Consider the following 26,169-nt stretch of genomic DNA (forward strand, 5'->3'; position numbering starts at 1 on the left):
CATTTGTGAGGATGGTGGTGAGAAGGAGCCGGTGTAGGTTGAGAGGCCAGCCCCTTGCACCAGGAGGAGGGGGTGTTCGAGGTGGTGTTGGACAGGCCGATTGGACACGCTGTTGCTGCTTTGGTGCTCACACACAGATGGACATTGCCTTAATCAAAAACATCGGTTTGCGTGCATGCATATCATTAAAATAGGCCAGTGGCTCCCTATCTCAAGGGGAAGACAGGCGGGGACACACGTTTGCTGAATGTCTGTGAGGGGCCAGGTGCTTAGCTGGGTGCTGGCCAGACTGTCATCCTTCACTTCCATGCCGCCTTGCCATAGACACTTTACGTCTCCATTCCACAGGGGTGGGGGAGGAAGGCTCGCGGAGATGGTGCTACGTCCACGGCCTCAAAGAGGGGAGCATGGCTCGTTGCACCCAGCAGCTGTTCCTTCATCGCACTGGCCTCCCTCAGTGCGAACCAGCATTTCTGAACGCGGCTGGCTCTGCTGTCTCCCCACCCGGGAGAGTGCAAATACTGTGCGCGTGTCCCTGTGGCCGCCAGGAGAAATAGTTGTCCTCCAGAGTTGGAGCTGGAACTCACCAGAGCCATTAACAAAGGGTTGCAGTAAATCATCCTGCAGAGTTCCACTGCTGTTTTCGGTCATTCAGAAGTGATAGTATTGCTTTTAATCATAAGCACCATGTAATTCATAGTGACGGGTGGCTTCACTATAACAGCATCTGACGGGATTCTGTAGTTTGGGATGTTGCTACCATAATAAGGTCGGGGAGGGCAGCTCCATCCCTCCTGCCTATGCCCAGGCTCCAACACCACAGAACACAGGCCGCTGGCTCTAGTGTTCTGTTCCCGCCCCTCCTCACTAGTCAGCTGGTGACTTTGCTCCTGCAGGTGTAACTCAGGTCACAAACCTCTGCCCTGGCCAGGTTTTTTACGTCCAGCACCAGTCATGACCAGGCAAGCTGTGGCAGGCCGTGTGACGGCAGTTAATGGAATGACTTCTCCATGTGCATATGTTATACATTCGGATAAGTCACTGACCTTTCTCCCAGCATTCTGGAAGATTCTGGCTGCAGCTTCTTACTGCCTTGAGAGGCTTCTGTCTCTGTGACTGTAGTGACTGTCTCTTCAGTGCTGTGGTGCTTTGTGACCTGTCTCTCCTTTTGGTGCCGGGAAGCTCTGTCTCCCTTGGGCTTCTGTTAGCGAAGAATGGTTGATGGACAGAGTGCAGCTGGAAAGCCGCTCCTCCCTGCATAGCGGTCTCTGTGCTCTGTGACATTTCTGGGGGCTGTGATCAAACACCTTCTGGCCGCGTAACCATTTCTGCCCAGTGTTGGTTTGTCTGTGCTTGCTTCCAGAGTTGGCAAGCAAATGATAGCTCTAGAGCCTCTGGTGTGCCGCTCATTGATTAATTGATCAGTCTTACATGCCATACAGTAGTCAGGAGCGTGGGTTTTGCTATCAAACCCCTGACCTACCACCGGCAAGCTCTATCTCTGGTTTCCTGTCTGAAATGGGCCTGATGGTATCACTTCCTTACTTCACATGGTAGTTGGCAGCATGAAATTAGCGAATTCACTGCAGTACTGACGTACAGTAAGCACTCAGTATGCACTAGTTACTGGCTGTTCATCTTCCCATAAGCACTCAGTCCATACTAGTTACTGACTATTCATCTTCCCAGCAGGTATTTCTTGGTTGTGAAATATGTATATGACTTTATCTGCCCTCTTGGTGGCAGGGGGGCAGTCTGTCACCATTTGGGCATGAGAAACAGGCAAAGATGGGCACCCAGCCTGGAGGAGAGGCTCCCAAAGCGAGGCTGCTGAATTCTGGGTCTCCCGAGCCACCACCATGGCTGGCGGCACAGGGTCCTGGGCTGCTGACCGGACGTCTGCTGAACTGTGTCTGCTGATGCGAACTAGAGGCCTCTGCATTTAGCAGATCCCCTTTGGATGTAACTTTCAGATTTAATGTTGATTTTGAATTGAAAACACCTTTGGGGAAAATTTATTTGAGATGAATGCTTAGGGTTCCGGTTGCTAGCACAGTGCCTGGAGATAATACGGTAAACGTGGGAAGGAGCAAACTCGGGGGTTTATTGACTGACATGTCATGTCACATCATGTCATGTATTTTTTTAGAATCTTATCTCTCTTGTTGATTCAACAAATATTTGTTGAATACTTGCTACATATCAGGCTCTCTTCTAAGTGCTGGGGATATAACGGTGAACAAAACAGACCTCCCTGTGTGAAGCTTAGATCTGTCTGCTGAGACTAGATTGCCGTCTGTTGCACATTGTTCCCACGTCTGCGCTGACGCTCAGTCCGTCTGTCTGTTGGGTTTGAAGGCCGAGAAGGACTCTGCCAGCACGGACGCGTACCACTGCCTCTCAGACTTCATCGCTCCACTGCATTCCGGTGTCCGCGACTACCTGGGCCTGTTTGCCGTCGCCTGCTTCGGTGTGGAGGAGCTGAGCAGGGCCTATGAGCAGGAGTGTGATGACTACAGCAGCATCATGGTCAAGGCTCTGGGAGACCGACTGGCAGAGGTAGAGCGGTGGCACTGGGCATGGGATGGGGAGCGCCATGGGGCCAGGTGCTGGGCAGCCCTTGGCATCCTTATCCTGCTGTTTCATTTTTACTGAGTCAGGTGAGGCTGGCGTTAGCATCCCATGCAATTTTATTTTATTTTAATTATTATTATTATTATTTTTTTAAGATTTTATTTATTTATTTGACAGACAGAGATCACAAGTAGGCAGAGGCAGGCAGAGAGAGAGGAGGAAGCAGGCTCCCCGCTGAGCAGACAGCCCGATGCGGGACTTGATCCCAGGACTCTGAAATCATGACCTGAGCTAAAGGCAGAGGCTTTAACCCACTGAGCCACTCAGGTGCCCCTTATTATTGTTTTTTAAATTTATTTTATTTTTTCAGTGTTCCAAGATTCATTGTTTATGCACCACACCCAGTCACATGCAACTTTAAATCCGCTTTTCTTGAATTGTTCTCACACATAATGTTTTGGGCAAAGGGACACCTCCAGCAGTACCATAGTTCCTAGCTGTCCTTAAAACAACGGTGTCTTCCCTGCAGTTGTGATGTCTCCCTTTGCTTGTTGTGACATCCTTGTGAGGTGCCTGAGAAATGCAGGACAGATTTCTGTGCCAGGCCTCCTCGTTCTCCTGTTGTGATGCACTGTAGATTCCTCATCTTTCTGTGCGTGCCCAGGGTCCCCTCTCTTTTTTCCCAAGGCTGGCAGGGGAGGTACTGGCAGCTGGAATTGTCCTTGTGTCTCCTCCTGGCCATGTCAGGGAAATGTTTTAGTTCAGGGACCTCGAATCCCCCAGGTCCTTGAAGAGGGGACGTCAGAGCCCAGGCAGAGAGCCGCTAAGGCAGCGACAGGCGAGCTGGGAATCCTGTCCCGCCCCTCTCGCCCGCTTCCTCCCGCTTGCAGTGCAGGCGAGGGGGGTGCCCTGGTGGGCTTTGAGGACAGGTGGGCCGGGGGGACGGGAGCTCCTGCCTCACCCGCGCATGCCTTGTTCCCTGCTGCAGGCCTTCGCGGAGGAGCTGCACGAGCGGGTCCGCAGGGAGCTGTGGGCCTACTGCCGCTGCGAGCAGCTGGACGTGGCCGACCTGCGGCGGCTGCGCTACGAGGGCATCCGGCCAGCCCCCGGCTACCCCAGCCAGCCTGACCACAGTGAGAAGCTCACCATGTGGAAGCTGGCCGACGTGGAGCGGTGCACGGGTGCGCGCGGGGACCGGGGAGGGGGGCGCCCTCCCGCTCTGTGCGGGTCACGGGTGTGCTCCTGTCACAGCAGCACACATGGGGCCACACGTGTCAACACGTGGAAGGGCTTACAATGAAATCCCACCCTTTCCACGTCTGGGTGCTCATCACACTATTTTATGTCTACATTATTGAATAGTCATCCCACTTTCAGATTGATCGACTTCCGTTACTTTCTCTTAACGTGTAACAGATGAGAATTGAGCTTATCATACTGCCCACCCATCTCCCGTCGTGATTCCCCGCTACAGGGCTTGTCACTGCTTCTCACCTCTCCATTAGTGACCTTCATAGCCGTCAGTAGTTCACATCTCTCACAGACTGTGTGTCTGGACACAGCTCCTATCCTCACCTCTTCCCTCTCCTGGCTTTTACCCTTTATTGACACAGTTAACAGTGTCAGTGAATGAATCAGAAGCCATCAGTGTCGATCAGGTGAGGGGGACTTGGGTTCTGGTGAGGGACTGAGGCATTTGGGTATACACTGGCAGGAATAGCGTGGACTCCTGGAGCCATAAGATACCGATTCGAGTCCTTCCCTGCTGTAAGCTACCCGGTGCTCTCCGGCAGTGTTTAGGTTTCATGCTGCTCTGTTCCTCGTCCGTAAGATGAGTGGCTTAGATGGGACAGCCTGGGACTCCCTCTGAGTACTGCTGTGGGCTCGTTCTCGGGGCCCGACTCTTGGTCATCCCAAGGGGTCCACATGGTGCCTTCTTCCCAGGGTTGGCGCTCCTTCTTTGAGAGGCCCAGGCTTAGGGGCAAGAGGCCTCTGTCTCTGATAGTGGAGGACTGGCGGTGGGAGGGTACAGACAGTCTTTTCCAGGCCTGTCCCCTTGAGTTAGAGGAGACTGGCCTGAATTTCGTGCTGTGTCATGTGTCCGCCTCGACGGCATGAGCTCACTTTCCTTCACCTCTTCTTCCTCAACAAGGGTTAATTGGGTGCTGCCAACCACCAGGCCCTGTGCTAGGCACTGGAGAAATCAGCATTTCCCCTCTGTGTTGCTTTCTCCAGGCATTAAGTTAACGGAATCCCTAGCGATGGCACCTGCTTCAGCAGTATCCGGCCTTTACTTCTCTAATTTGAAGTCCAAATACTTCTCAGTGGGGAAAATTTCCAAGGATCAGGTAAGTTAGCTGTTTCATTGTGTGTGGCTTCCCTAGATACCTGTCTTGTCTTACATGGAACCGAAGAACCTATTTTATTTTACATGTGAATGAGAATAAAAAGGAAGGGAAAGTGTGACAAAATTCACCCCCAGCTAATGTCTTCATTTGGTATCAGCTCATGACCCCGATCCTTCCCCTCCCATCTACGCACCTGCGCCCCCAACGCCCCCAACGCCCCCAACGCTCACGCACTCCAGCCTCATCTCAGCACCAAAGACTTACTGTGTGTTGTCTCGTGCCCAGAGAACAAGGAGACTTGGTGACTAGACAAATATGCGTCTCCATCTAGCTTAGTAGATTGCTATAAGACAAGACATGGAAGGCTTCCACGTTTTCTAGCAAGTCCTGTGTCAGCTTCACTTCAGAAAGCCTTAACCATTTGGGTTCAATGTGCTGCTTTTAATCTTTTGCAGATTGAGGATTATGCTCTGCGGAAGAACATGTCTGTGGCTGAGGTTGAGAAATGGCTGGGACCCATTTTGGGATACGACACAGAGTAACTTTTTTTTTTTTTAATTCTTTTCTCTGCTTGAGGATCCTCAAGGAAGCGTAGTGTAGAGTGCCTTTAAAATGAACGGCAACAGCAGACCCAGCAGCCCAGCTGCCCCTGGGCGACATTCGTTCTGCTTCAGGCTTTGGAAGACTGTTTGGTGGATGGAACCTCCCTGTGTCCTTGGAAAGCAAGTGGTTCCTTTCTAGGGGACCTTGAACCAAGAGCAGCACGCACAGCTCTTGGGGTTTTCCTGGTCCCTCTGGACGGGACAGGCTGGAGATAGAGGTCTTTTGCATTTCAAAGCAAGTCAGCTTGCTTTTTTCATTTTTACTTTGCATCTAGGAGGCCACTTGTTATCTTTTTTTTTTCCCCTTTCTCTTGCTCTTAAGAAGAAAAAGGCCCGAGACTTAGCTGAATAGAGAAATATAGGGAAAAAATGTGACCCCTGGCAAAATCACTGTGTGTGCAGTGGGGCATTTTAATCTGAATGATTGCAATAGTAGACTCTGACAGGGAAGAAGGTGTAAGTTTGCTCTCCCTCTGGAAGACCTCATTTTCATTTTCTGAAGTCCCGATTACATGGGACAGAAGGCCCGCTCTCACCGTTGACTGCTCAGAAATGCTCAGGCTGTTTACCCCAGTGTGGCCAAACACTGGTGTTCTCATAGGATTTCATGCTCCCTGCCCTGACGGGGGAGAAGGAGGTGGGGCGAGGTGGCTGCTCGGCGTGGTTAGCGTCTTTTGGCTGTTTTCGGGAATTGAGAGGCTCTCCGCTGAGCTGGGGTGTCCCGTGCGGAGTTGGACGGATGAGCAGCGTGACTCCACTCAATCCCCCCGTTTCTGCACCAACCCAGCTGCGGGTTCCCGCAGTGTAGGAACAGCACAGTGAAGTGTTATCAGTTGTTTCGGGGGAAACGGCGAAGAACATGAACTTTGAAGGGAGACCTACCTGGATTCACATTCCATCCTCGCCACTGCCTATGCGACGCAGGCAAATTGCCTCCACTCTCCAGCACTGTCTTCTCATCTGTTAAAGCAGGAGCAGCGATTCCAGTTCCTCCGTCAGGGGCCTGAGGGGCGGGTAGATGAGGTGATGCGCAGAGGGCACGTGGCAGGGGCTCTGACTCATGGTGGCTCCTGTGGGGCTGAGTGGGTAGCGCCTCCAAGCACATGGTTAGTCTTCCTGGCAAGGGAATAGACTAACAGGCAAGACGTTACCAGGGGATGCAGTTGATAATGACCAGTCTGACTGCCCTTGGTGCCCTTTCCTGAGATTAGATCCCTGTTTACACTGTGACTGGGTCAGGGCAGCTGCCTCTGTGTCCTGTGAACCGGGAGTACTCAAGTTTGGTGTGACAGCACTCTCCCTTGGCTCTCGTAGCTGGCCTTGCTTCCCAGAGCAGTTCTAGCAAGTGTACGTTCAAGTGCATTGGAGGCAAAGGGAGAATGTCTTAGGAGAAGGAGAAGCTTCCGCATCTGCGTTGTATCCATGTGGACTTAGCGTGTGACGGGCCTTCAGCCGTCACTGGCTCTTGAAGCAAACACAGCTGTGTGCTTCTGTGGGTACCGTTAGTCTGTGCCTGACTGAGAACGGGACTCAGCTTCCCGGGACACTTAGTTGGAAGACTTACCTTCTGGTCCATAACAGGTGTGTTATTCTTGGTACCTTCCTCCATGAGAAAGAGTGATCTCCTCCGAATATTTTGAGTGTATTTCGTCAGAATTAGAGTTGCTTAGAGTCTCCTGATGGCACTGAGTATTTACCATCTCTTCCCTCAGCTGGTGATGTGACAGAAAGGCTTGCTTGAATGTATCATTCATCTGATCCCACGAGGGATGCCTTTTTTTTTTCTCCAAAGACAAAAACAGCCAAAAAGTTTGAGCGCCAGCATATTCATGAAAGAATGTAAAATGCAAATTGAAAACCCCTCCCTTGTACATGTCACACCCTAGGAAGGCAGGTAGGTGGCTGTGCTGAATGCAGGGTCCCTTCTGTTTCGGAGCCTATCCACTCAGAACCTCTTCAGGTCATCACCGTCAATGGCTGTCCCGTGAACCCACTTGCTGTCACCATTTCACCAAAGATGCCACATTATTTTTCCCTCTAAAGAGGTGCTTGTTCAGGATCTTCCTCTGTCTGCTGCTTGCTGTGCTGTCCGCACTGAGGAGCCTGGTTTGTGGGGTAGTGGAGAGATTGGGTGTAGGACAACCCATTTCTCTTTGGAGATGTTCTCCTCTGTCCTCCCTGCACTCACAGCCAAACTCACGCAGAAAACAGTCCACCCTCTTTTTGTTTCTTTTTGGCACACCCTCAACAGATACTAAGTATCTACTGCTCCCTCTTTCTCTCCTGAACCCAGTGAAGTTGGGTTTTTACCTGCCTCTTCTGGCATCAGTGACCCCTCAGAGGTTAGACCCAGTGGCCTTCCCAGTGATTGTCATCTGCTTGGGCTTGGACAATACTGACCCACTTTTTCAAAACTCACCTTTCCCTACTTTCCCCTTGGCATCACTCTCTGGTTATCCTTCTGTGTTTTGGTCATTTCTCAGCCATTTTTATACTTTTTTTTCTTCCTCTGCCCATTTAAATCCTGGTGTGCTCTAGGGCCTGTCATTGGTGACCTCCTTAGCACGTGTAGTTTCACTGGGCGATCTCATGGACTCAGTATTCCCATCTGAGCTCCATCCTGAAGAGCACAGCATATATCCAACAGCCCCGAACAGATGGACACCTCAAACCCCATGTGTCTTGTCTCATTCCTCTGCAATTATAAAATTCAGTCGTGAAGAATGGTGCTACCACTCCAGGACCAAACCTCACAGCCTGTATCACCTTTGGCTTGGACTGTTCCAGGGATTTGGAAAGTGAGCATGGGAAACACACACTTAGCCTACTTTAGTCGGGACAGCAGTTGAGGCACTTTGGGAAGGCAATGCTTAGATGAAGGCCGACTTGGGACTTGAAGAATAAAGATAAAGCAAGGTAGGAACAAAAGAAGAGCTGTCTCTGTTCACGAGCAGGGATATGAAGGATTGTAAAGGTATCCGGTCTCCCCAAATTGATCAGTAGGTTCAGTGCCATTTCCAACAGAAATTATAATAGAGGCTATGTTCAGGGTGACAAGCAGATACTTAAATTTTACGGAAAAGGAAAGGATTAAGAATAGCTGAGTGCTTCCAGATATGAAGACAGGGTTATGAGTCAGTAGTTTTGTGTGTGGTGCAGAGGTGGGCATTCCAAGCAGGGCTGTGAAATGGGGAGCCACAGGATAACCATGTGCGTCTTGACCTTTATGACATGGCGGAGGTGGCTTGGCACATCCGGGAGGACAGGCAGGGTGACCACACAGGGTGCTGTGACGATGCTTATCTGAAGGAAAAAGATGAGATCTGGTTTCTGCCACACAAGTTATCCAGCCATCAATTCCAAATATATTAAGGTCTTAAATAAAAAAATATGTATGTTTCATTGTTTGCATGAACAAGCCTTAGGGCAGGAAAGAATCCCTCGAGACATAAAGCACTAACCACAAAAGGAAAAGATGGTTACATCAACCTTTTTTTTTTTTTTTTTTTAAAGACTGATGTTAAGGTAATAAACAATGGAAAGGAGCAAAAAGACAAGCCATGACTTGAGATGTTTGTATTACACTTAAACTGACAAAGGATTAGTAAGCAGAATAGATAGAGGGTTCCTATTTAAGAAAAAAAGAAACTGGGCAGAATTAGACCAGAAAAGGCATTTCCCAGAAGAGGAAATACACGTGGCTTACAAAAACATGTTGCACAGCATCGGAGATCAGAAATACGAATGAACACAACAATGAGATCTCATTTTACACCCATGAGGTTTGAGGAAGTTCAGGAGCCTGATGATCTGGGATGCCGAAACAGTTGCGGCCAGTGACCAGGCACCTGTGCCTTAGAAAACTACGCTCCCCCGCCAGAGTGGAACTCGTGCAGTGCCTTAGGATCTGGCTTCCAACTCAGACTCCCTCTTGGGGATCTAACAGATTTGCACACCTGCACCCGGAGGTGTGGGCGAGAACGTTCATGGTAACATCTTCATAAGAATCAACTGAAAAACCCAAAATGTCCATCTGTCTCTAGGGAGGTGGATACATAAGCGAGGTATATTCACGCTGAGGGGTATTAAATTCAGTGGTGGGAATGAATGAACCGCAGCTGTATGGGACAATAAGAGTGAATCTCAGAAAATAAGCAACCAAAGCAGATTCCAGAAGACCACATGTTATGATGCTATTTTTATGGAGCCCCCAAACAAGCAAAACCAAAGAATATACTGTCTAACCATATGTAAACAGTAAAACTGTGTTGTGTTTAAAAAAAAAAAGTAAAAACAATAAACCAAAATTTAGCAGCATAATTAACCCTGAGGGGGGAAGCGGAGCGGATTGTAGAGGGATACGTGGGTGGATGCAGTTATTAGTAATACTCAGTTCTTGGGTTGAGTGATAGGTTTATGTATGCCTTGTAACAGAGTTTTATGTGTTAAATGTATTTGATGCATGTATTAAGTGTATTTTAAATAAAGACAGAATAATAAGTGGGAAATCTGAGTTGATGACTTTGTATATAATGTTGTATATGCATTAAGTAGATGTTTTTTGGAAAGGAAGGCCATGTCTACCAGAGTGAACAGTGCAGAGGTGGGGGCAGAAGGGTGCTATGGGCGGGGGCCATGGTGCCCCGGGCTGAGGGCCAGCGTGGTTCCTGCCTGTCAGGCTTTGGTGAATGAGTGCACGCAGTACTGCTTGCTATGGCACAGGATGTAGGAGGGAAGAATAGATGACTTTGGGACAGGTTTGATGAGACTGAATATGGACAGTCAGAAAAGTGACTTTGGAATTTTAGAAGACTGGCCTTAGGATCAGGGAGGTCAGATGGAGGTCAGGTTACAAGGGTGGACAGGACAGCTTGTAGAGAGTGTGAGGAGGAGGGAGCCCAGGACAGAGCTGGATTCCAGGAATGGGGTGGGGAGGGCAGCTCTCTGGGAGAGTCCACATCCGGAGGTCCAGGAGAGGGGGCGTTGCTGCAGCATCGTTGGGGGATGTGGGGACCATTGGCGGACAGTGGTGGGTTGAAGGTTGAATGGGTGGTGAAGAAATTGTCTGTTACTTAAAGAACATTGGGTGTTGAGTTTGATTAGTCTGTTACAGATTTTGGATACTAAACCTTTATCAGATATGTTATTTGCAAGTATCTTCTCCCATTCCGAAGATTGCCTTTTAGTTTTGTTGATTGTTTACTTGGCTCTGTGGAAGCTTTTTATTTTGCTGTAGTCCCAAAAGTTTGTTTTTGCTTTTGTTTTCCTTACCTCAGGAGAGAGAATCCTTAGTAAGAAGTTGCAATGACAGATGTCAAAGAGGTTACTGCGTGTGTTCTCTAGGATTTTGATGGCTTCCTGTCTCACATTTAGGTCTTTCACCCATTTTTAATTTATCTTTGCATGTGGTGTGATAAAGTCATCCAGTTTCATTCTTTTGCATGTTGCTCTCCAGTTTTCCAACACCATTTGTTGAAACTCAACACCCAAAAAACAAATAATCCAATCAAGAAATGGGAAGAAGATATGAGTAGATGTTTTTCCAAAGAAGACATCCAGATGGCCAACAGACACGTGAAAAGATGTTCAACATCACTCATCCTCAGGGAAATGTAAATCAAAACCACAGTGAGATACCACCTCACACCTGTCACAATGGCTAAAATTAACACAGGAAACAGCAGATGTTGGTGAGGATGCACAGAAAGGGAACCCTTTTACACAGTTGGTGGGAATGTAAGCTGGTGCAGCCACTCTGGAAAACAGTATGGAGGTTCCTCAGAAAGTTAAAAGTAGAACTACCCTACAACCCAGCAATTACACTACTGGGTATTTACCCAAAGGTTACAAAAATACTTATTTAAAGGGGCACTTGTACACCAATGTTTGTAGCAGCATTGTTAACAAGAGCCAAACTACGGAAAGAATCCAGATGTCTATTGACAGGTGAGTGAAGAAAATGTATGTGTGTGTACACACACACACACACACACAGACACCGGAATATTACTCAGCCATCAAAAAGAATGAAATCTTAACCATTTGCAATGATGTGGATAGAGCTAGAGTGTTGTACACTAAGCAAAATAAGCCAAAGAAAGATGAATAACATGATTTCACTCGTGTGGAATTTAAGAAGAAACAGGTAAACATGTATGGGGGAGGAGAGGCAAACCAAGAAACAGACTTCATTATAGAGAACAAACTGAAGGTTGCTGGAGGAGAGATGGGTGGGGGGATGGGTTAAACGGGTGATGGATATTCAGGAGGGCACTTGCAATGATCACTGGGTATTGAATTTAAGTGGTGAATTACTATGTTTTGCTCCTGAAATTAATACTGCACTATATGTTAACTAGAATCTAAATAAAAAATTGAAACAAAACGTTGGAGTGGTAGGTAGAATGGAGAGAGTATTTTAAGATAGAAAAGGATTTTTATGCCAGGAAGAAATATAATTAAGAGGGTTACAGATAGTGCAAAAGTAAACAAAACAAAACAAAACAAAAAACATATGTTTTCACCTAAGTCCAGAGAGACTGGACTTCCATCTACCAGTCCCCCACATTTTAAACCTGAGAGTTGTCCCTACCCTCCCTCTTTCTGGAATGTCATGTCCAGTTGGTGGCCATACTGTGACTGTTTTATGCACTAAATACCTCTTCAGTTCCTGTCTTCTACCCTGCCCAGGCTTAGAGTCTCATTTCTTCTCTGGTCTCGGTCCCCGGGGTGGGTTTCCTGGCTGCTGTAGCTGTAACCAGAGAGCTCTCTGAACCTTCGCACTCGCCCCTACCCTGCTCTCCAGACCAGTAATACCCAGCTTGCCTAGGATTTGTCCAAAGTGCTTACACACTTGCAAAGCTATCCTTCCACCTTCTCTCTCTGCAGGCCCTGAAGGAGGTTTCTGCTCACCTTGTCTCCGCCGCCTGATGTAACCTGGCCCCCAGCTCCACCCAGGCCTCAGGAAACCTTTCCAACCCTCCAGTCCCTGAAAAGCTATGTGATCCCTCTTCCTGCTAGGCGTTAGAACCATGCAGATCTCCCACTGCTGTCATGGTGGAAGAAGAAGCTATTTCCCCATCAGACTGTGATTCTTCAGGACAGGTTTGAAACCTTGTTCATCTTTGTATTGACATGTTTAAAATAAGAACTCGGTTCCTGATACCTGCTCAGTAAATGTTGGCTTGAGTTGATGAGCAGATTCTCTCATGGGGCAGTGGTTTGTAGGGAGAACATTCTGTGAAGCTCTACGAGGGCAGGGCACAGTCTCGCTGATGGGGCTCAGAACCCCCAGAGCCTAGGTCGGTACCTGCCATGTAGTTCACTGCATAAAGTATTTTCTAAGTGAGCGGGGACAGAGCCATGATTATTTTTTCTTGCTCAGAAGACTGGGACTTGAATAAGCCCTAGCACCCTGAACATCCATCTTCAGGATTTCATATTGGAAGGAACAACCCCGTCCCTACTTTCTATACTGCCCCGTGAAGACAGCATATTGACAGCCCTGCAGAAAAGCCTCACTTCATAGCTTCCTTGATATAGATCAGCTGGATGGATGGTGAGATTACAGGACACAGAATATTTTTTTTTAAGATTTTATTTATTTATGAGAGAGAGAGCATGAGCTGGAGTGGGGGCAGGGGGAGAAGCAGGCTCCCCACTGAGCAGGGAGCCCAGTGAGGGACTTGATCCCAGGACCCTGGGATCATGACCTGAGCTGAAGGCAGGCGCTTAACCGACTGAACCACCCAGATGTCCCGAGGACACAGAGTATATGTTAATTCCATATGTGTATGTGAAAAACACTAGTATATGCAGTAAAAATGTCTGGAAGGGTACACAGGAAATTCTTAAGCGGTTACTGCTGGGCAATGGGACTGGGTCCCAGGGGCGAGGGACTTGTGGTGGGGACATGGCTCATTCTGCACTGCTTCAGAGTTCTACAACAATCTATTGCTGTACTTTAAAAAAAAAAAAAAAAATAGATTAGCTTGGCAACAAACTCAGCTTGAAATAGATGCTATTTTGAATAATCTGAGTGAAAAGTTAGGATTTAAATCAATTAAGCCCCAAACTTGGTCCCATTTCTCAACACATGGAATATCTAATTTCACTTACATTCTCTCTTCTTCGAATGTGATTTTCAAGGCTATTTTTTGCCTTGTCCTTTGCTTTTAAGTATTATTACAGCCTTTTGGCGAGACAAAACAAGTGATTTCGGTAATTGTTGCCTAGAAAAGGATTGAGTTAAATGATTTTTGAGAACCTTAAGATTAGATATCGTGTGGAATGGAAGAAACAAAAACCAGACAGACTGAGGAATGTTTATCACAGTCTCTGCCTTCTATAATGGGACACGTACGGCAGCCTGAGTGTGTGAAGCTCATGGCCTCTGAGAAAGGAGCTTTGAACTTTCTACAATCCTGTTTGTTCTTTTACCCAGACAGAAACTCAGAGAGAAAAGTGACATTTCCTCCCAAATTATCTGACGGATTTCAGTGCTTACCTGTGTTCAGTCATGCAGCATTGTTTATCCTATTATAGGAAAGAGGATCCATTTATTTCATGCATGTCATCAGTAAAAACAGGTGAAATCTAGCCGTCCTGGTGGATAGTGCTTAATGTCACTAATTAAAAATATTCTTACCTGATATGATAGATTGCTTTTTAATTCTGTTAAAATGAGCACATCAAGAAAATGTGAAGAATTTCAGTGAAAAGCATCTGAGTGTCACAAGTGGCTTGGTTATTTTTTAAATACAGCAACTCTTTTGAGAAAAGGCAGCAGTCAACTCCGAGCCCTTTTTCAGTGGCTTGTTGTATAGAAAGCCTTCTGTTCAGCTGTCTGCTTGCTCCTTGAATTGCTCTGGGCAGGTTATAATGTACCTGCTTTAACACTGTTCAGGAAGTTGAAATACAGAAAAGCCTAGTGAGAGCTTCATCATTAGCAGAACCAGTATTGAATCCTGGATTGCAGAATCCTGTTTCCCTCCAGTGTGCCTTCAAATTAATTAAATTTTGAATAAAGCTAGGCATCAAATACCAGTGAGTGAATATATTCCTCACCACTCCCCACCCAAAACTGGTGAGTTATAATAAAAGGAAGGAGATTGATAAAGTTAATAAGTGTTTGAGCACATCTCATCTTGACATAGGGATGAGTTTGGGTACAGTTCTCTTTTATGATTAGAAAAATGGGGACACGTGGGTGGCTCCATTGGTTAAGCATCTGCCTTCAGCTCAGGTCAAGATCCCAGCGTCCTGGGATCGAGTCCACATCGGGCTCCCCACCCAGCGGGGAGCCTGCTTCTCCCTCCCTCTCTGCCCCTCGCCCTGCTCATGCTCTCTCTCTCTCTCTCATTCTCAAATAAATAAATAAATAATCTTTCTTAAAAAAAAGAAAAGAAAAGAAAAATGGTCAATAAACTGAAAATAATTTAAAAACCTGTTCATGTTTCATGCTCTGCGCCTGTTTACTAGTCAGACCGGAGGAGCCAAGAGAAGAGCCTTACAAAACTTCTCTGTCTCCCATAATTGACCATCATGAAGAAAATGGGCAAAAGCAAACCTGCCTTCACCAGAAAGCTGGAGATACCTCTCCTACTTGATGAAGTACTCAAGGAAGGAGAACATTTGCAGTAGTTAACACCAGAACCAAAAGTTTAGAAATCATGTCCGGTGCATAGGGGGAACTTTATTTGTTCGATGGATGAGCTCCTACCAGAGGCTTGAGCACCAAGAAACCAGCTAGGAAGGGAGATAAGTCAGAGAAAGACAAATACTGTATGATCTCACTTGTATGTAGAATCTAAAAAAGCCTGAACTTGTAAAAACAGTAGAATGAACTGGGGCTCGGGGTTGGGGTGTACTGGGGAGATGCTGTTTAGGATATAAGTTTACAGCTAGTAGACAAGTTTCAGAGATTGAAAACACGGCATAGTGATTATAGTCAATAACACTGTATTAGAAACTTCTAAGTTGGTAAGAGACTATCTTGTAACTGTTCTCAAAGTAAAAAAGAAATGATATGTGACTGGGTAAAGGTGCAAGCTCAGCTTAATAATCACATTGTAATATATAAATGTATCAAACAACACATTGTGGGTCTTAAGCTTATACAGTGTTACATGTCAGTTATATTTCCATAATAATAACAAAAACAGCTAGGACTCCCTAGAGCGTTTCCAGGCACATTCGGAGATTTGCTGCATCTGTTCAATGCAAAGAAATAATTGAGCCAAAACAAGTCTGATGCATCTGTCAGTGGCCTTTCCGAATCCTACTACTCCGTGATCACTGATATTCAGAAGGTTGAGTCACAAGTATTGTAGTATTCCCGCAGTGCCTTCTGAATCATCAAAGATGTTAAAATTTAGTATAACTCCAGCATGAAGTACATTTTCCTGTGCGAATTACTATATTTGAAGGTTGGCCACCCAAGTACGAGAAGCGTGATCCCTCTCCCTTAACCAGAACAGAGACTAAGAAGAATTCTTCCTTCCACCATGATGACAGATACCAGAGTATCTTCTGCCGTTATCACCTGTGGCCAAAGAGCCCAGCCTTACAGACGGTGTGTAAACCAGACAGAGGGGTGCCGAAGGGCAGGGGGTCCATCAGGGTAAAGATGCAGAAAAAATGCAGTTAGAGAATGAAGGAGTGTGTCCTGATAAGGATGTCAGCGCATACCCTTGGGGGAGGGGGTGAGTCATTGAGAGCCCTTAGCACTGAGGGGGAAGGAAGATGCTAATTTTGGATGGTCCTATCTGATTAGCAGCAGTATCTGACTTTAGAAAGCAGACTAATTATTGGATTTTGTTTCATAAGGAATTTATAGGGTTTGGATGCCGCCTTTAAATTTTTACACACAAACTGTGTGAGGTCCAAGGGGATGTGGAAAGTTGAGATTTCTAGAAGGTGGGGAGTGAGGGTAAATTTTTCAAAGGGTCTGGGAATAAAAGTAGCAAATACTTGTGGGCGTCATTGGGAGGGGGCAGAAGGGAATTTACCCAAATATTTTCCTTCCAGCATTCGAGGGATAAAGCCTGCCTTTCTTAGGGAAAAAATGTAGGTGGGTGTGTTGTTGCCAGTTGTTTTGGAATTATGAATATAGTAATTTCTCTTACTCCTTTCAGATAAAAATCTGAAAAACTTCTATTATTTTGTAGATTTGGTTGGTACCTGGTGGTCAGGGCCTTGCTAAGATTTGCAGCCATAGGGGACAAACACCTTTTTCTTTTGAATGAGCTCAAACAGTGCTCATGATCCTACAGAGCGGAAATGCTGACTTGGAAAGTTACCTCTCTTCCGCTCTGCCTGAGATCCCCAGGAGGGGGAATGCATGCTGTAAGATGACATGGGCGCATTGTCTCGTCCTCATTCGATTCATTCATGTCTGTCCTCGTTCATCACTTATTTATTGGGCCAGGCCGTGTCCAAGGGCTGGGAATAGCAAGTGAGGCAGATTGTCTGGGCTCAGGGAGAGTATCATTTCTGCAGTTTGTAGTGAGCACCTTGTGTCATTCAAGTCTTAAACCTGTCCTCCGCTGCAGCTTTAAAAACAGATGAGGCCTCTGTCCCATCTCTCGGGCCCGGGAGTATGGGTTTGGAGGAATAGTGCATGTAGATTTCAGACCTGTTCCCCAAGATTTTGCTGGTGCTTCTGAGCACAACCTCTGGTGGTTAGGAAATGTTGTTGATCTTTTTGCTTTGTCCCCTCATCCGCCCCAGCTGAAGACTTCATCAAGTAAGCTTGGTTGCCTTTCTTCTTCCTTACCCCAGATTGAAGCCCGTGTGCTGTGTAGTAGCATCAGAAACACTGGTGTCCAACAATAGACCTCTTTGAGATTGTTAATCTCCTTGTTCCTCTCCCAGAATCATATACAGTGGGTGTGTGTGCGTGTGTGTCTGTCTGCACACACATGTATGCACAAGCACCTCCAGCCTCTATCTTAGCAGGAGAGGTCTGTGATCAGCCATGAGCAGAAACACGGCTCGTGAATCCAGATCCAAGAGCAGCTGTCAAGCTTCCCTCTGCCTTATCTCCCCCTGGCCTCTGGGGAACAAAAGTGCCCAGACATTTCCCCCTTCAGATTAACAAACTGCGCGTCCAAGGAGTATTTACTGATAAACATCTGCCTTCCAGAGAGAAACCATTTATTTAACAAACTGCTCTTGAGAGATTTATTGATGCAACTTGCAACATTGCTCTAAATCACAGTCCCTTATTTTCTCCCTTCTTTACGTGTCTTTCCTAAAAATTTGCTTTTTGAGCCTTGATAAACGAGGAGATAGGAGTTTCACGGTATTGTAAATTTTTTAAAAAGCCCCCACCTGGCGCACCTGGGTGGCTCAGTGGGTTAAAGCCTCTGCCTTCGGCTCAGGTCATGATTCCATGGTCCTGGGATCGAGCCCCGCATCAGGCTCTCTGCTCAGCAGGGAGCCTGCTTCCCTCCCCCCACTCTCTCTGCCTGCCTCTGCCTACTTGTGATCTCTGTCTGTCAAATAAATAAATAAAATCTTAAAAAAAAAAAAAAAAGTCCCCACCTTACCCTATAACATCTTTTCTGTTCTGTCATTAAAGGGTATTTATGGTGAGTAAAATTTATAGAACCCTGGTTTATCATGGTAAACAAGTCTGCCCTCAAGTGCCTAGTAAAGATAAATGATCTTAACCAGCAAAATACCCTTCTCTGATGAATGCCAGCCTTATGGGTCCCTCAGTTCGTAAGTCTTAGCCCTTTGTCCGTCACTCACTTGTGGCTCTCTTGAGATTCTGTATTGCTTTGTAACTCTATTTACATCATAGGCTATAATGTCTTAGCTCCCAAATTAGATTAGAGGATATTTATTTATTTATTTATTTTAATACTTTTTTTTTTTAAAGAATTTATTTATTTATTTGACAGAGATCACAAGTAGACAGAGAGACAGGCAGAGAGAGAAGGAAGCAGGCTCCCTGCCGAGCAGAGAGCCTGATGCAGGGCTCGATCCCAGGACCCTGAGGTCATGACCTGAGCCGAAGGCAGAGGCTTTAACCCACTGAGCCACCCAGGCGCCCAGATTAGAGGATATTTAAAAGGGCAAAAACTGTCTTTTCTGCTTCCTTTTTATGTTTTGAACTTTGAAGAGAGCAGATACTTAGGCATTTGTTACTGAGGAATCCGACCTGAGATGACCAGTTTCTGGTCATCTGAGATGACCAGTATGACCAGTATGAGGGGACTCAGGTCAGACTGTTGATCTCAGTGGACAGGTGTGTGATCAGCCATGGTGTATGTTCTGTGTGACTTCATAGATGCCCCCCCCAACTCATGCCTCCAACAACTACTAGCTTGGGTGCCCTTGGTCAAGTTACACGGCCTCTGAAAGCTGCAGCTTCTCCATCTAAGAAAGGACCATGATGCTAGTGTAAGAACTCAAATGTGGTACTCTACAGAAAACACCCAGCAATGTGGTATGTGCTGGAAGGCTGGCTTCTGCAAGCTTACCATGAATGCCCATGAATCACTATCTTGGTAAAAGAGATCCTGTCCTTCCTCTATATTCCCATCAAGCAGAGTATATGGAAGAGCATGTGGTTCAGCATTCAAGGTCAGGGACTCCAGGGATGGTCACCTTGAAGCATCTCCTTTGTAATGAAGAGTGTCTGGATGGCAGGCCTTGATCCCCTTGGAATGCTGGCTGTTTAAAGAGTCTACAGATAGTTGCTGGGCTAGTTGTCACATCATAAGAGCTTGCTGCTTATAGATCCCAGAGCAGATGCATTGTCCAATAGGCTGCTCCTAGACGCCCCTTATGTTAAGTTTCCCCAATACACCTATGTCTTGATCTCTGTCTTGTGTCCGTTTTCTCTGGACCATTACCCACCTTTGGCTGAGAGTCCACTGGGATGTGGCTGCACGCTTGGCACAGTGCTTCACTTAAAAAAAGTCTTCACTAGCTGAAGAATGACAGTGAAGACCCTTGGGAGATATTTAATTTTATCAGTTTTTCATCATGCTACCAAAGTAATGAATGCAACACCACATCAAATATACTTCATTTACAGACAATGTATATAAATCTAATTATGAATGCTAGTGGCACAAGAGTTTAGGGACAAGAGACCTGACTGTGGCGAGACTGGAAAATTTCCAGAAGGAGCCATAAATATTACAGAGGAGCCAACTGGGTGAAAACCAAGGCCATGCTGGGAATTCAGAGCTGGGTTTTATGAAATGACTTTTAACTGTAGCATCACATTTTTTTTTAAATTAACCTTTCTCTGTATAGGAAATTCATTTTAATTTTGACTGGGTTCATTCCTGAACAAAGTCATAAGTGGGTAACTCATTTGGTTCTACATAATAGACAGCATCCCTGTTACAGGATTGACATCTACAGATGAATTACTGTGGTCATCAGGAGAGTTATACAAGATTTAATGAAATCCTTCATCCCACACCTGGAAAAGCACCCCAAATACACTGAGCTATATTTGCATTTTAAGTAGTATTTTTTTAATATAGAACTCGTTCTTTGCAAAAAGTTTATAAACTATATAAAAGTTTACAGAGGAAAACAGTTTATGATTCTAGAATCCACATTTAGCTATTATTAATGCTTTGTGACATTTCCTTCTGTTGTCTTTCCTTCTTTCCATCCATGTGTTAGTAGGCTGAATAATGGCCCCCAAATATAGCCATATCTTAATCCCCAGAACCTGTGAATATTACTTTCTATGGCTAAAGGATGACTTTTACCTTCTGCGATGAAAGGTGGCCTTAAATTAAGATTATTGAAATGGGGAGATTATTCTGTATAATCCAGTGGGGCCTAATGCAGTCACAAGTCTCCTTAGAAGAGGGAAACGGGGAGATTTGACACAGAATAAGACAAAGTCACCATTAAAGCAAGGTGTCGCTGGCTTTGAAGATGGAGGAAAGGGCCATGAGCCAAGGAATGCAGGCAGCTTCTAGAAGCTGCAAAAGCAAGAAAATGGATTCTCCCTTAGAGCCTCTGGAAAGAGCCCAGCATTGCTGACACCTTGATTTTGGCCTAGTGATATGGATTTCCGATTTCCAACCCCAGAACTGTAAAAGACTGTAACCGTAAACACCAAATTTATGGTAATTTGCTATAGCAGTGATAGGAAGTGAATATGCAATGAATCTTACCAGTTTTTCTACCTACTAACCCATTTACTACATACTGTCTTTTTTATATAACTTATATGTTACTATATACATATATACATAATTATATATGTAATATGTATATTGTACATTAGATGTTAGTATATATTTTATACATATTATATGTATTCATGTACATGAATACATGATATTCATATATGAAGTTACATGTGATAGAGGTTATCATTTACGGGTATATTTCTGTGGCATCAAGTCCACTCATGTCGTGCAGCCGTCAGCACCATCCATCTCCAGAACTTTTCATTTCCCCCAACCAAAACCCTGTCCTCATTAAACACTAACTCCCTTTTTCCTCTCCTCCCATTCCCAGCCCTTGACAACCACTATTCCACTTTCTGTGCTTATAGATTTGACTCCTCTAGGGACCTCATGTATTTGGAATTGTATGGCATTTATGGGCTTATTTCACTCAGCATAATGTCTTCAAGATTCATTCATTTGGTAGCATGTGTCAGAATTCCCTTCCTTTTTTTTTTTTTATAAATTAATTTATTTATTTTCAGAAAAACAGTATTCATTATTTTTTCACCACACCCAGTGCTCCATGCAATCTGTGCCCTCCATAATACCCACCACCCGGTACCCCAACCTCCCAACCCCCCGCCACTTCAAACCCCTCAGATTGTTTTTCAGAGTCCATAGTCTCTCATGGTTCACCTCCCCTTACAATTTCTTCCAACTCCATTCTCCTCTATAACACCCCCTGTCCTCCATGCGATAATTGACTCTCTCTGCTTGACTTATTTCACTCAGCATAATCTCTTCCAGTCCCATCCATGTTGCTACAAAAGTTGGGTATTCATCCTTTCTGATGGAGGCATAAAACTCCATAGTGTATATGGACCACATCTTCCTTATCCATTCATCCGTTGAGGGGCATCTTGGTTCTTTCCACAGTTTGGCGACCGTGGCCATTACTGCCATAAACATTGGGGTACAGATGGCCCTTCTTTTCACAACATCTGTATCTTTGGGGTAAATACCCAGGAGTGCAATGGCAGGGTCATAGGGAAGCTCTATTTTTAATTTCTTGAGGAATCTCCACACTGTTCTCCAAAGAGGCTGCACCAACTTGCATTCCCACCAACAGTGTAAGAGGGTTCCCCTTTCTCCACATCCTCTCCAACACATGTTGTTTCCTGTTTTGTTAATTTTGGCCATTCTAACTGGTATAAGGTGATATCTCAATGTGGTTTTAATTTGAATCTCCCTGAGGGCTAGTGATGATGAACATTTTTTCATGTGTCTGATAGCCATTTGTATGTCTTGATTGGAGAAGTGTCTGTTCATATCTTCTGCCCATTTTTTTTATATGTTTGCCTGTTTCGTGTGTGTTGAGTTTGAGGAGTTCATTATACATCCTGGATATCAACCTTTTGTCTGTACTGTCATTTGCAAATATCTTCTCCCATTCCGTGGGTTGCCTCTTTGTTTTCTTGACTGTTTCCTTTGCTGTGCAGAAGCTTTTGATTTTGATGAAGTCCCAACAGTTTATTTTCGCATTTGTTTCCTTTGCCTTTGGAGACATATCTTGAAAGAAGTTGCTGCGGCTGATATTGAAGAGATTACTGCCTATGTTCTCCTCTAGGATTTTGATGCATTCCTGTCTCACGTTGAGGTCTTTTATCCATTTTGAGTTTATCTTTCTGTACGGTGTAAGAGAATGGTCGAGTTTCATTCTTCTACTTATAGCTGCCCAGTTTTCCCAGCACCATTTATTGAAGACACTGTCTTTTTTCCACTGTATATTTTTTCCTGTTTTGTTGAAGATTAATTGACCATAGAGTTGAGGGTCCATATCTGGGCTCTCTACTCTGTTCCACTGGTCTATGTGTCTGTTTTTATGCCAGTACCATGCTGTCTTGGTGATCACAGCTTTGTAATAAAGCTTGAAATCAGGTAACGTGATGCCCCCACCTTTATTTTTGTTTTTCAACATTTCCTTAGCAATTCGGGGTCTCTTCCAATTCCATACAAATTTTTGGATTATTTGCTCCAGCTCTTTGAAGAATACCGGTGGAATTTTGATCAGAATGGCATTAAAAGTATAGATTGCTCTAGGCAGTATAGACATTTTAACAATGTTTATTCTTCTGATCCAACAGCATGGAATGGTCTTCCATCTTTTTGTGTCTTCTTCAATTTCTTTCATGAGAGTTCTGTAGTTCCTCGAGTACAGATCCTTTACCTCTTTGGTTAGGTTTATTCCCAGGTATCTTGTGGTTCTTGGTGCTATAGTAAATGGAATCGATTCTCTAATTTCCCTTTCTGTATTTTCATTGTTAGTGTATAAGAAAGCCACTGATTTCTGCACATTGGCTTTTTATCCTGCCATGTTGCTGAATTGCTGTATGAGTTCTAGTAGTTCGGGGTGGAGTCTTTTAGGTTTTCCATATGAAGCATGATGTCATCTGCGAAGAGAGAGAGTTTGACTTCTTCATTGCCAATTTGGATACCTTTTATTTCTCTTTGTTGTCTGATTGCTGTTGCTAGGACTTCTAATACTATGTTGAACAAGAGTGGTGAAAGTGGGCATCCTTGTCTTGTTCCTGATCTCAACGGGAAGGCTGCAAGCTTTTTCCCATTGAGGATGATATTTGCTGTGGGTCTTTCATAGATAGATTTGATGAGGTTCAGGAATGTTCCCTTTATCCCTATACTTTGAAGCGTTTTAATCAGGAATCGATGCTGGATTTTGTCAAATGCTTTTTCTGCATCAATTGAGAGGACCATGTGGTTCTTCTTTCTTCTCATATTAATTTGTTGTATCACATTGATTTGCGAATGTTGAACCATCCTTGTAGCCCAGGGATGAATCCCACCTGATCATGGTGGATAATCTTTTTAATGTGCTGTTGGATCCTGTTGGCTAGGATCTTGTTGAGAATCTTAGTATCCATATTCATCAGTGATACTGGTCTGAAATTCTCCTTTTTGGTAAGGTCTTTGCCTGGTTTGGGGATCAGGGTAATGCTGGCTTCATAGAAAGAGTCTGGAAGTTTTCCTTCTGCTTCAATTTTTTGAAACAGCCTCAGGAGAATAGGTGTTATTTCTTCTTTGAAAGTTTGGTAGAATTCCCCAGGGAATCTGTCAGGTCCTGGGCTCTTGTTTTTTGGGAGGTTTTTGATCACTGCTTCAATCTCGTTATTAGATATCGGTATATTCAGGTTGTTGATTTCTTCCTGGTTCAATTTTGGTAGTTTATAGTTTTCCAGGAATGCATCCATTTCATCTAGGTTGCTAAGCTTATATTGGCATATAACTGTTGATAATAACTTCTGATAATTGTTTCTACTTCCTTGGTGTTAGTTGTGATCTCTCCCTTTTCATTCATAATTTTATGAATTTGGGCTTTCTCTCTTTTCTTTTGGATTAGTGTGGCCAATGGTTTATCAATCTTATTGATTCTTTCAAAAAAACCAGCTTCTAGTTTTATTGATACATTCTACTGTATCTCTGGTTTCTACCTCATTGATCTCAGCTCTAATCTTGATGATTTCCCTTCTTATGTGTGGAGTTGGTTTGATTTGTTGTTGATTCTCCAGTTCTTTAAGGTGTAGAGACAGCTGCTGTGTTCTGGATTTGTCAATTTTTTTGAGGGAGGCTTGGATGGCTATGTATCTCCCCCTTAGGACCGCCTTTGCTGTATCCCATAGGTTTTGGACAGAAGTGTCTTCATTCTCATTGGTTTCCATGAATTGTTTCAGTTCTTCTTTGATCTCCTGGTTGATCCAAGCATTCTTAAGCAAGGTGGTCTTTAGCTTCCAGGTTTTTGAGTTCCTTCTGAACTTTTCCTTGTGATTGAGCTCCAGTTTCAAAGCATTGTGATCTGAGAATATGCAGGGAATAATGTCAGTCTTTTGGTATTGGTTGAGTCCTGATTTGTGACCCAGTATGTGGTCTATTCTGGAGAAGGTTCCGTGTGCACTTGAGAAGAATGAGTATTCTGTTGTTTTAGGGTGGAATGTTCTGTATATATCGATGTGGTCCATCTGGTCCAATGTGTCATTCAATGCTCTTGTTTCTTTATTGATTTTCTGCTTCGATGATCTATTTCTGAGAGAGGCATGTTAAGATCTCCTACGATTAGTGTATTCATATCAATATGACTCTTTATCTTGATTAACAGTTTTCTTAAGTAGTTGGCTGCTCCCATATTGGGAGCATAGATATTTACAATTGTTAGATCATCTTGGTGGATAGTCCCTTTAAGGATTATGTAGTGTCCTTCTGTATCTCTGACTACAGTCTTTAAAGTCTAATTTATCTGATATGAGAATCGCTACCCCAGCCTTCTTTTGAGGCCCATTGGCATGAAAGATGCTTCTCCATCCCTTCACTTTCAGTCTGGGTGTATCTTTAGGTTCAAAATGGGTCTCTTGTAGACAACATATGGATGGGTCCTGTCATTTTATCCAATCTGCAACCCTGTGCCGTTTTATGGGCGCATTTAGGCCATTCACATTGAGATTGATAATTGATAGATACGTTTTTATTGACATCGAGTTACCTTTGAAGTCTTTCTTTCTGTAGACTGTCTCTATATTTCTGTTCAATGCTATTCTTGGGATTTTTCCTCTTTTATAGAACCCCCCCTAAATATTTCCTGCAGTGTCAGCTTGGTGGTTGCATAGTATTTTAAGCCTTGCCGGTCTTGGAAACTCTTTATCTCTCCATCCATTTTGAATGTCAGTCTTGCTGGATAAAGTATTCTTGGCTTTATTTTCTTCTCATTTAGTTCCCTGAATATATCTTGCCAGCCTTTTCTGGCTTGCCAGGTCTCTGTGGACAGGTCTGACGTTATTCTGATGGGCTTCCCTCTGTAAGTAAGGAGCCTCTTTGCCCTGGTGGCTTTCAAGAGATTATACCTACAATTATAATTCCTCAATTTGACTATCAGGTGTCGTGATGTTTTTTTGGAATGTATAATCTTGGGTGGAGACCGTTCAGCCTCTAGTACATGAACGCTGGTTCCATTCACGAGATTGGGAAAATTTTCATGAAGGACTTGTTCCACTATATCTTCTAGACCTTTTTCTTTCTCCTCCCCTCAGGGATTCCAATAATTCTGACGTTGGAACGCTTCATGGCATCATTTATTTCCCTGATTCTGTTTTCGTGGTTTCTAAGCCTTTTGTTCCAGGCTTCCTCCTGATCCTTTCTATCTGTTTGTTTTCCAGATCACTAATTCTATCTTCTGTCTCAGTTACCCTAGCTTTGAGAGAGTTTAGATTAGATTGGAACTCATTGAGAGCATTGTGAACCTCCTCCCTGGTAGCTTTAAGCTCCGCCCTAACATTGTGAACATCCTGTCTAGTCACTTTCAGTTCGGCCCTAATCAATTCCGTTTGGTCATCCATTGCTTTCTCCAACCTAGCTATTGCCTGGATAATTGTTAGCCTGAATTCCCTTTCCAACATTGTCGCTCTTGCCGGCAAGAACAACCCG

General features: G+C 44.7%; 1 protein-coding gene across 7 annotated transcripts in view; it reads left to right on the forward strand.

Moving 5' to 3' along the window:
- The window catches only part of MTR (5-methyltetrahydrofolate-homocysteine methyltransferase), a 105,044-nt gene extending 95,245 nt beyond the window's left edge, over positions 1–9,799 (forward strand). For all 7 annotated transcript variants that reach the window (XM_004774785.3, XM_045087353.1, XM_045087352.1 and 4 more), the window contains 4 exons: positions 2,359–2,559; positions 3,563–3,755; positions 4,810–4,922; positions 5,378–9,799. In XM_004774785.3, the coding sequence (XP_004774842.1) occupies positions 2,359–2,559; positions 3,563–3,755; positions 4,810–4,922; positions 5,378–5,464 (594 nt within the window). In that variant the 3' untranslated portion in view covers positions 5,465–9,799. The remainder of the gene's footprint in view (positions 1–2,358; positions 2,560–3,562; positions 3,756–4,809; positions 4,923–5,377) is intronic.
- Positions 9,800–26,169: the final 16,370 nt, after the last annotated feature.

This window comes from Mustela putorius, unplaced genomic scaffold (genome assembly GCF_011764305.1).
Source record: "Mustela putorius furo isolate JIRA1106 unplaced genomic scaffold, ASM1176430v1.1 tig00001118_pilon_pilon_pilon, whole genome shotgun sequence".
Lineage (NCBI taxonomy): Eukaryota > Metazoa > Chordata > Mammalia > Carnivora > Mustelidae > Mustela > Mustela putorius.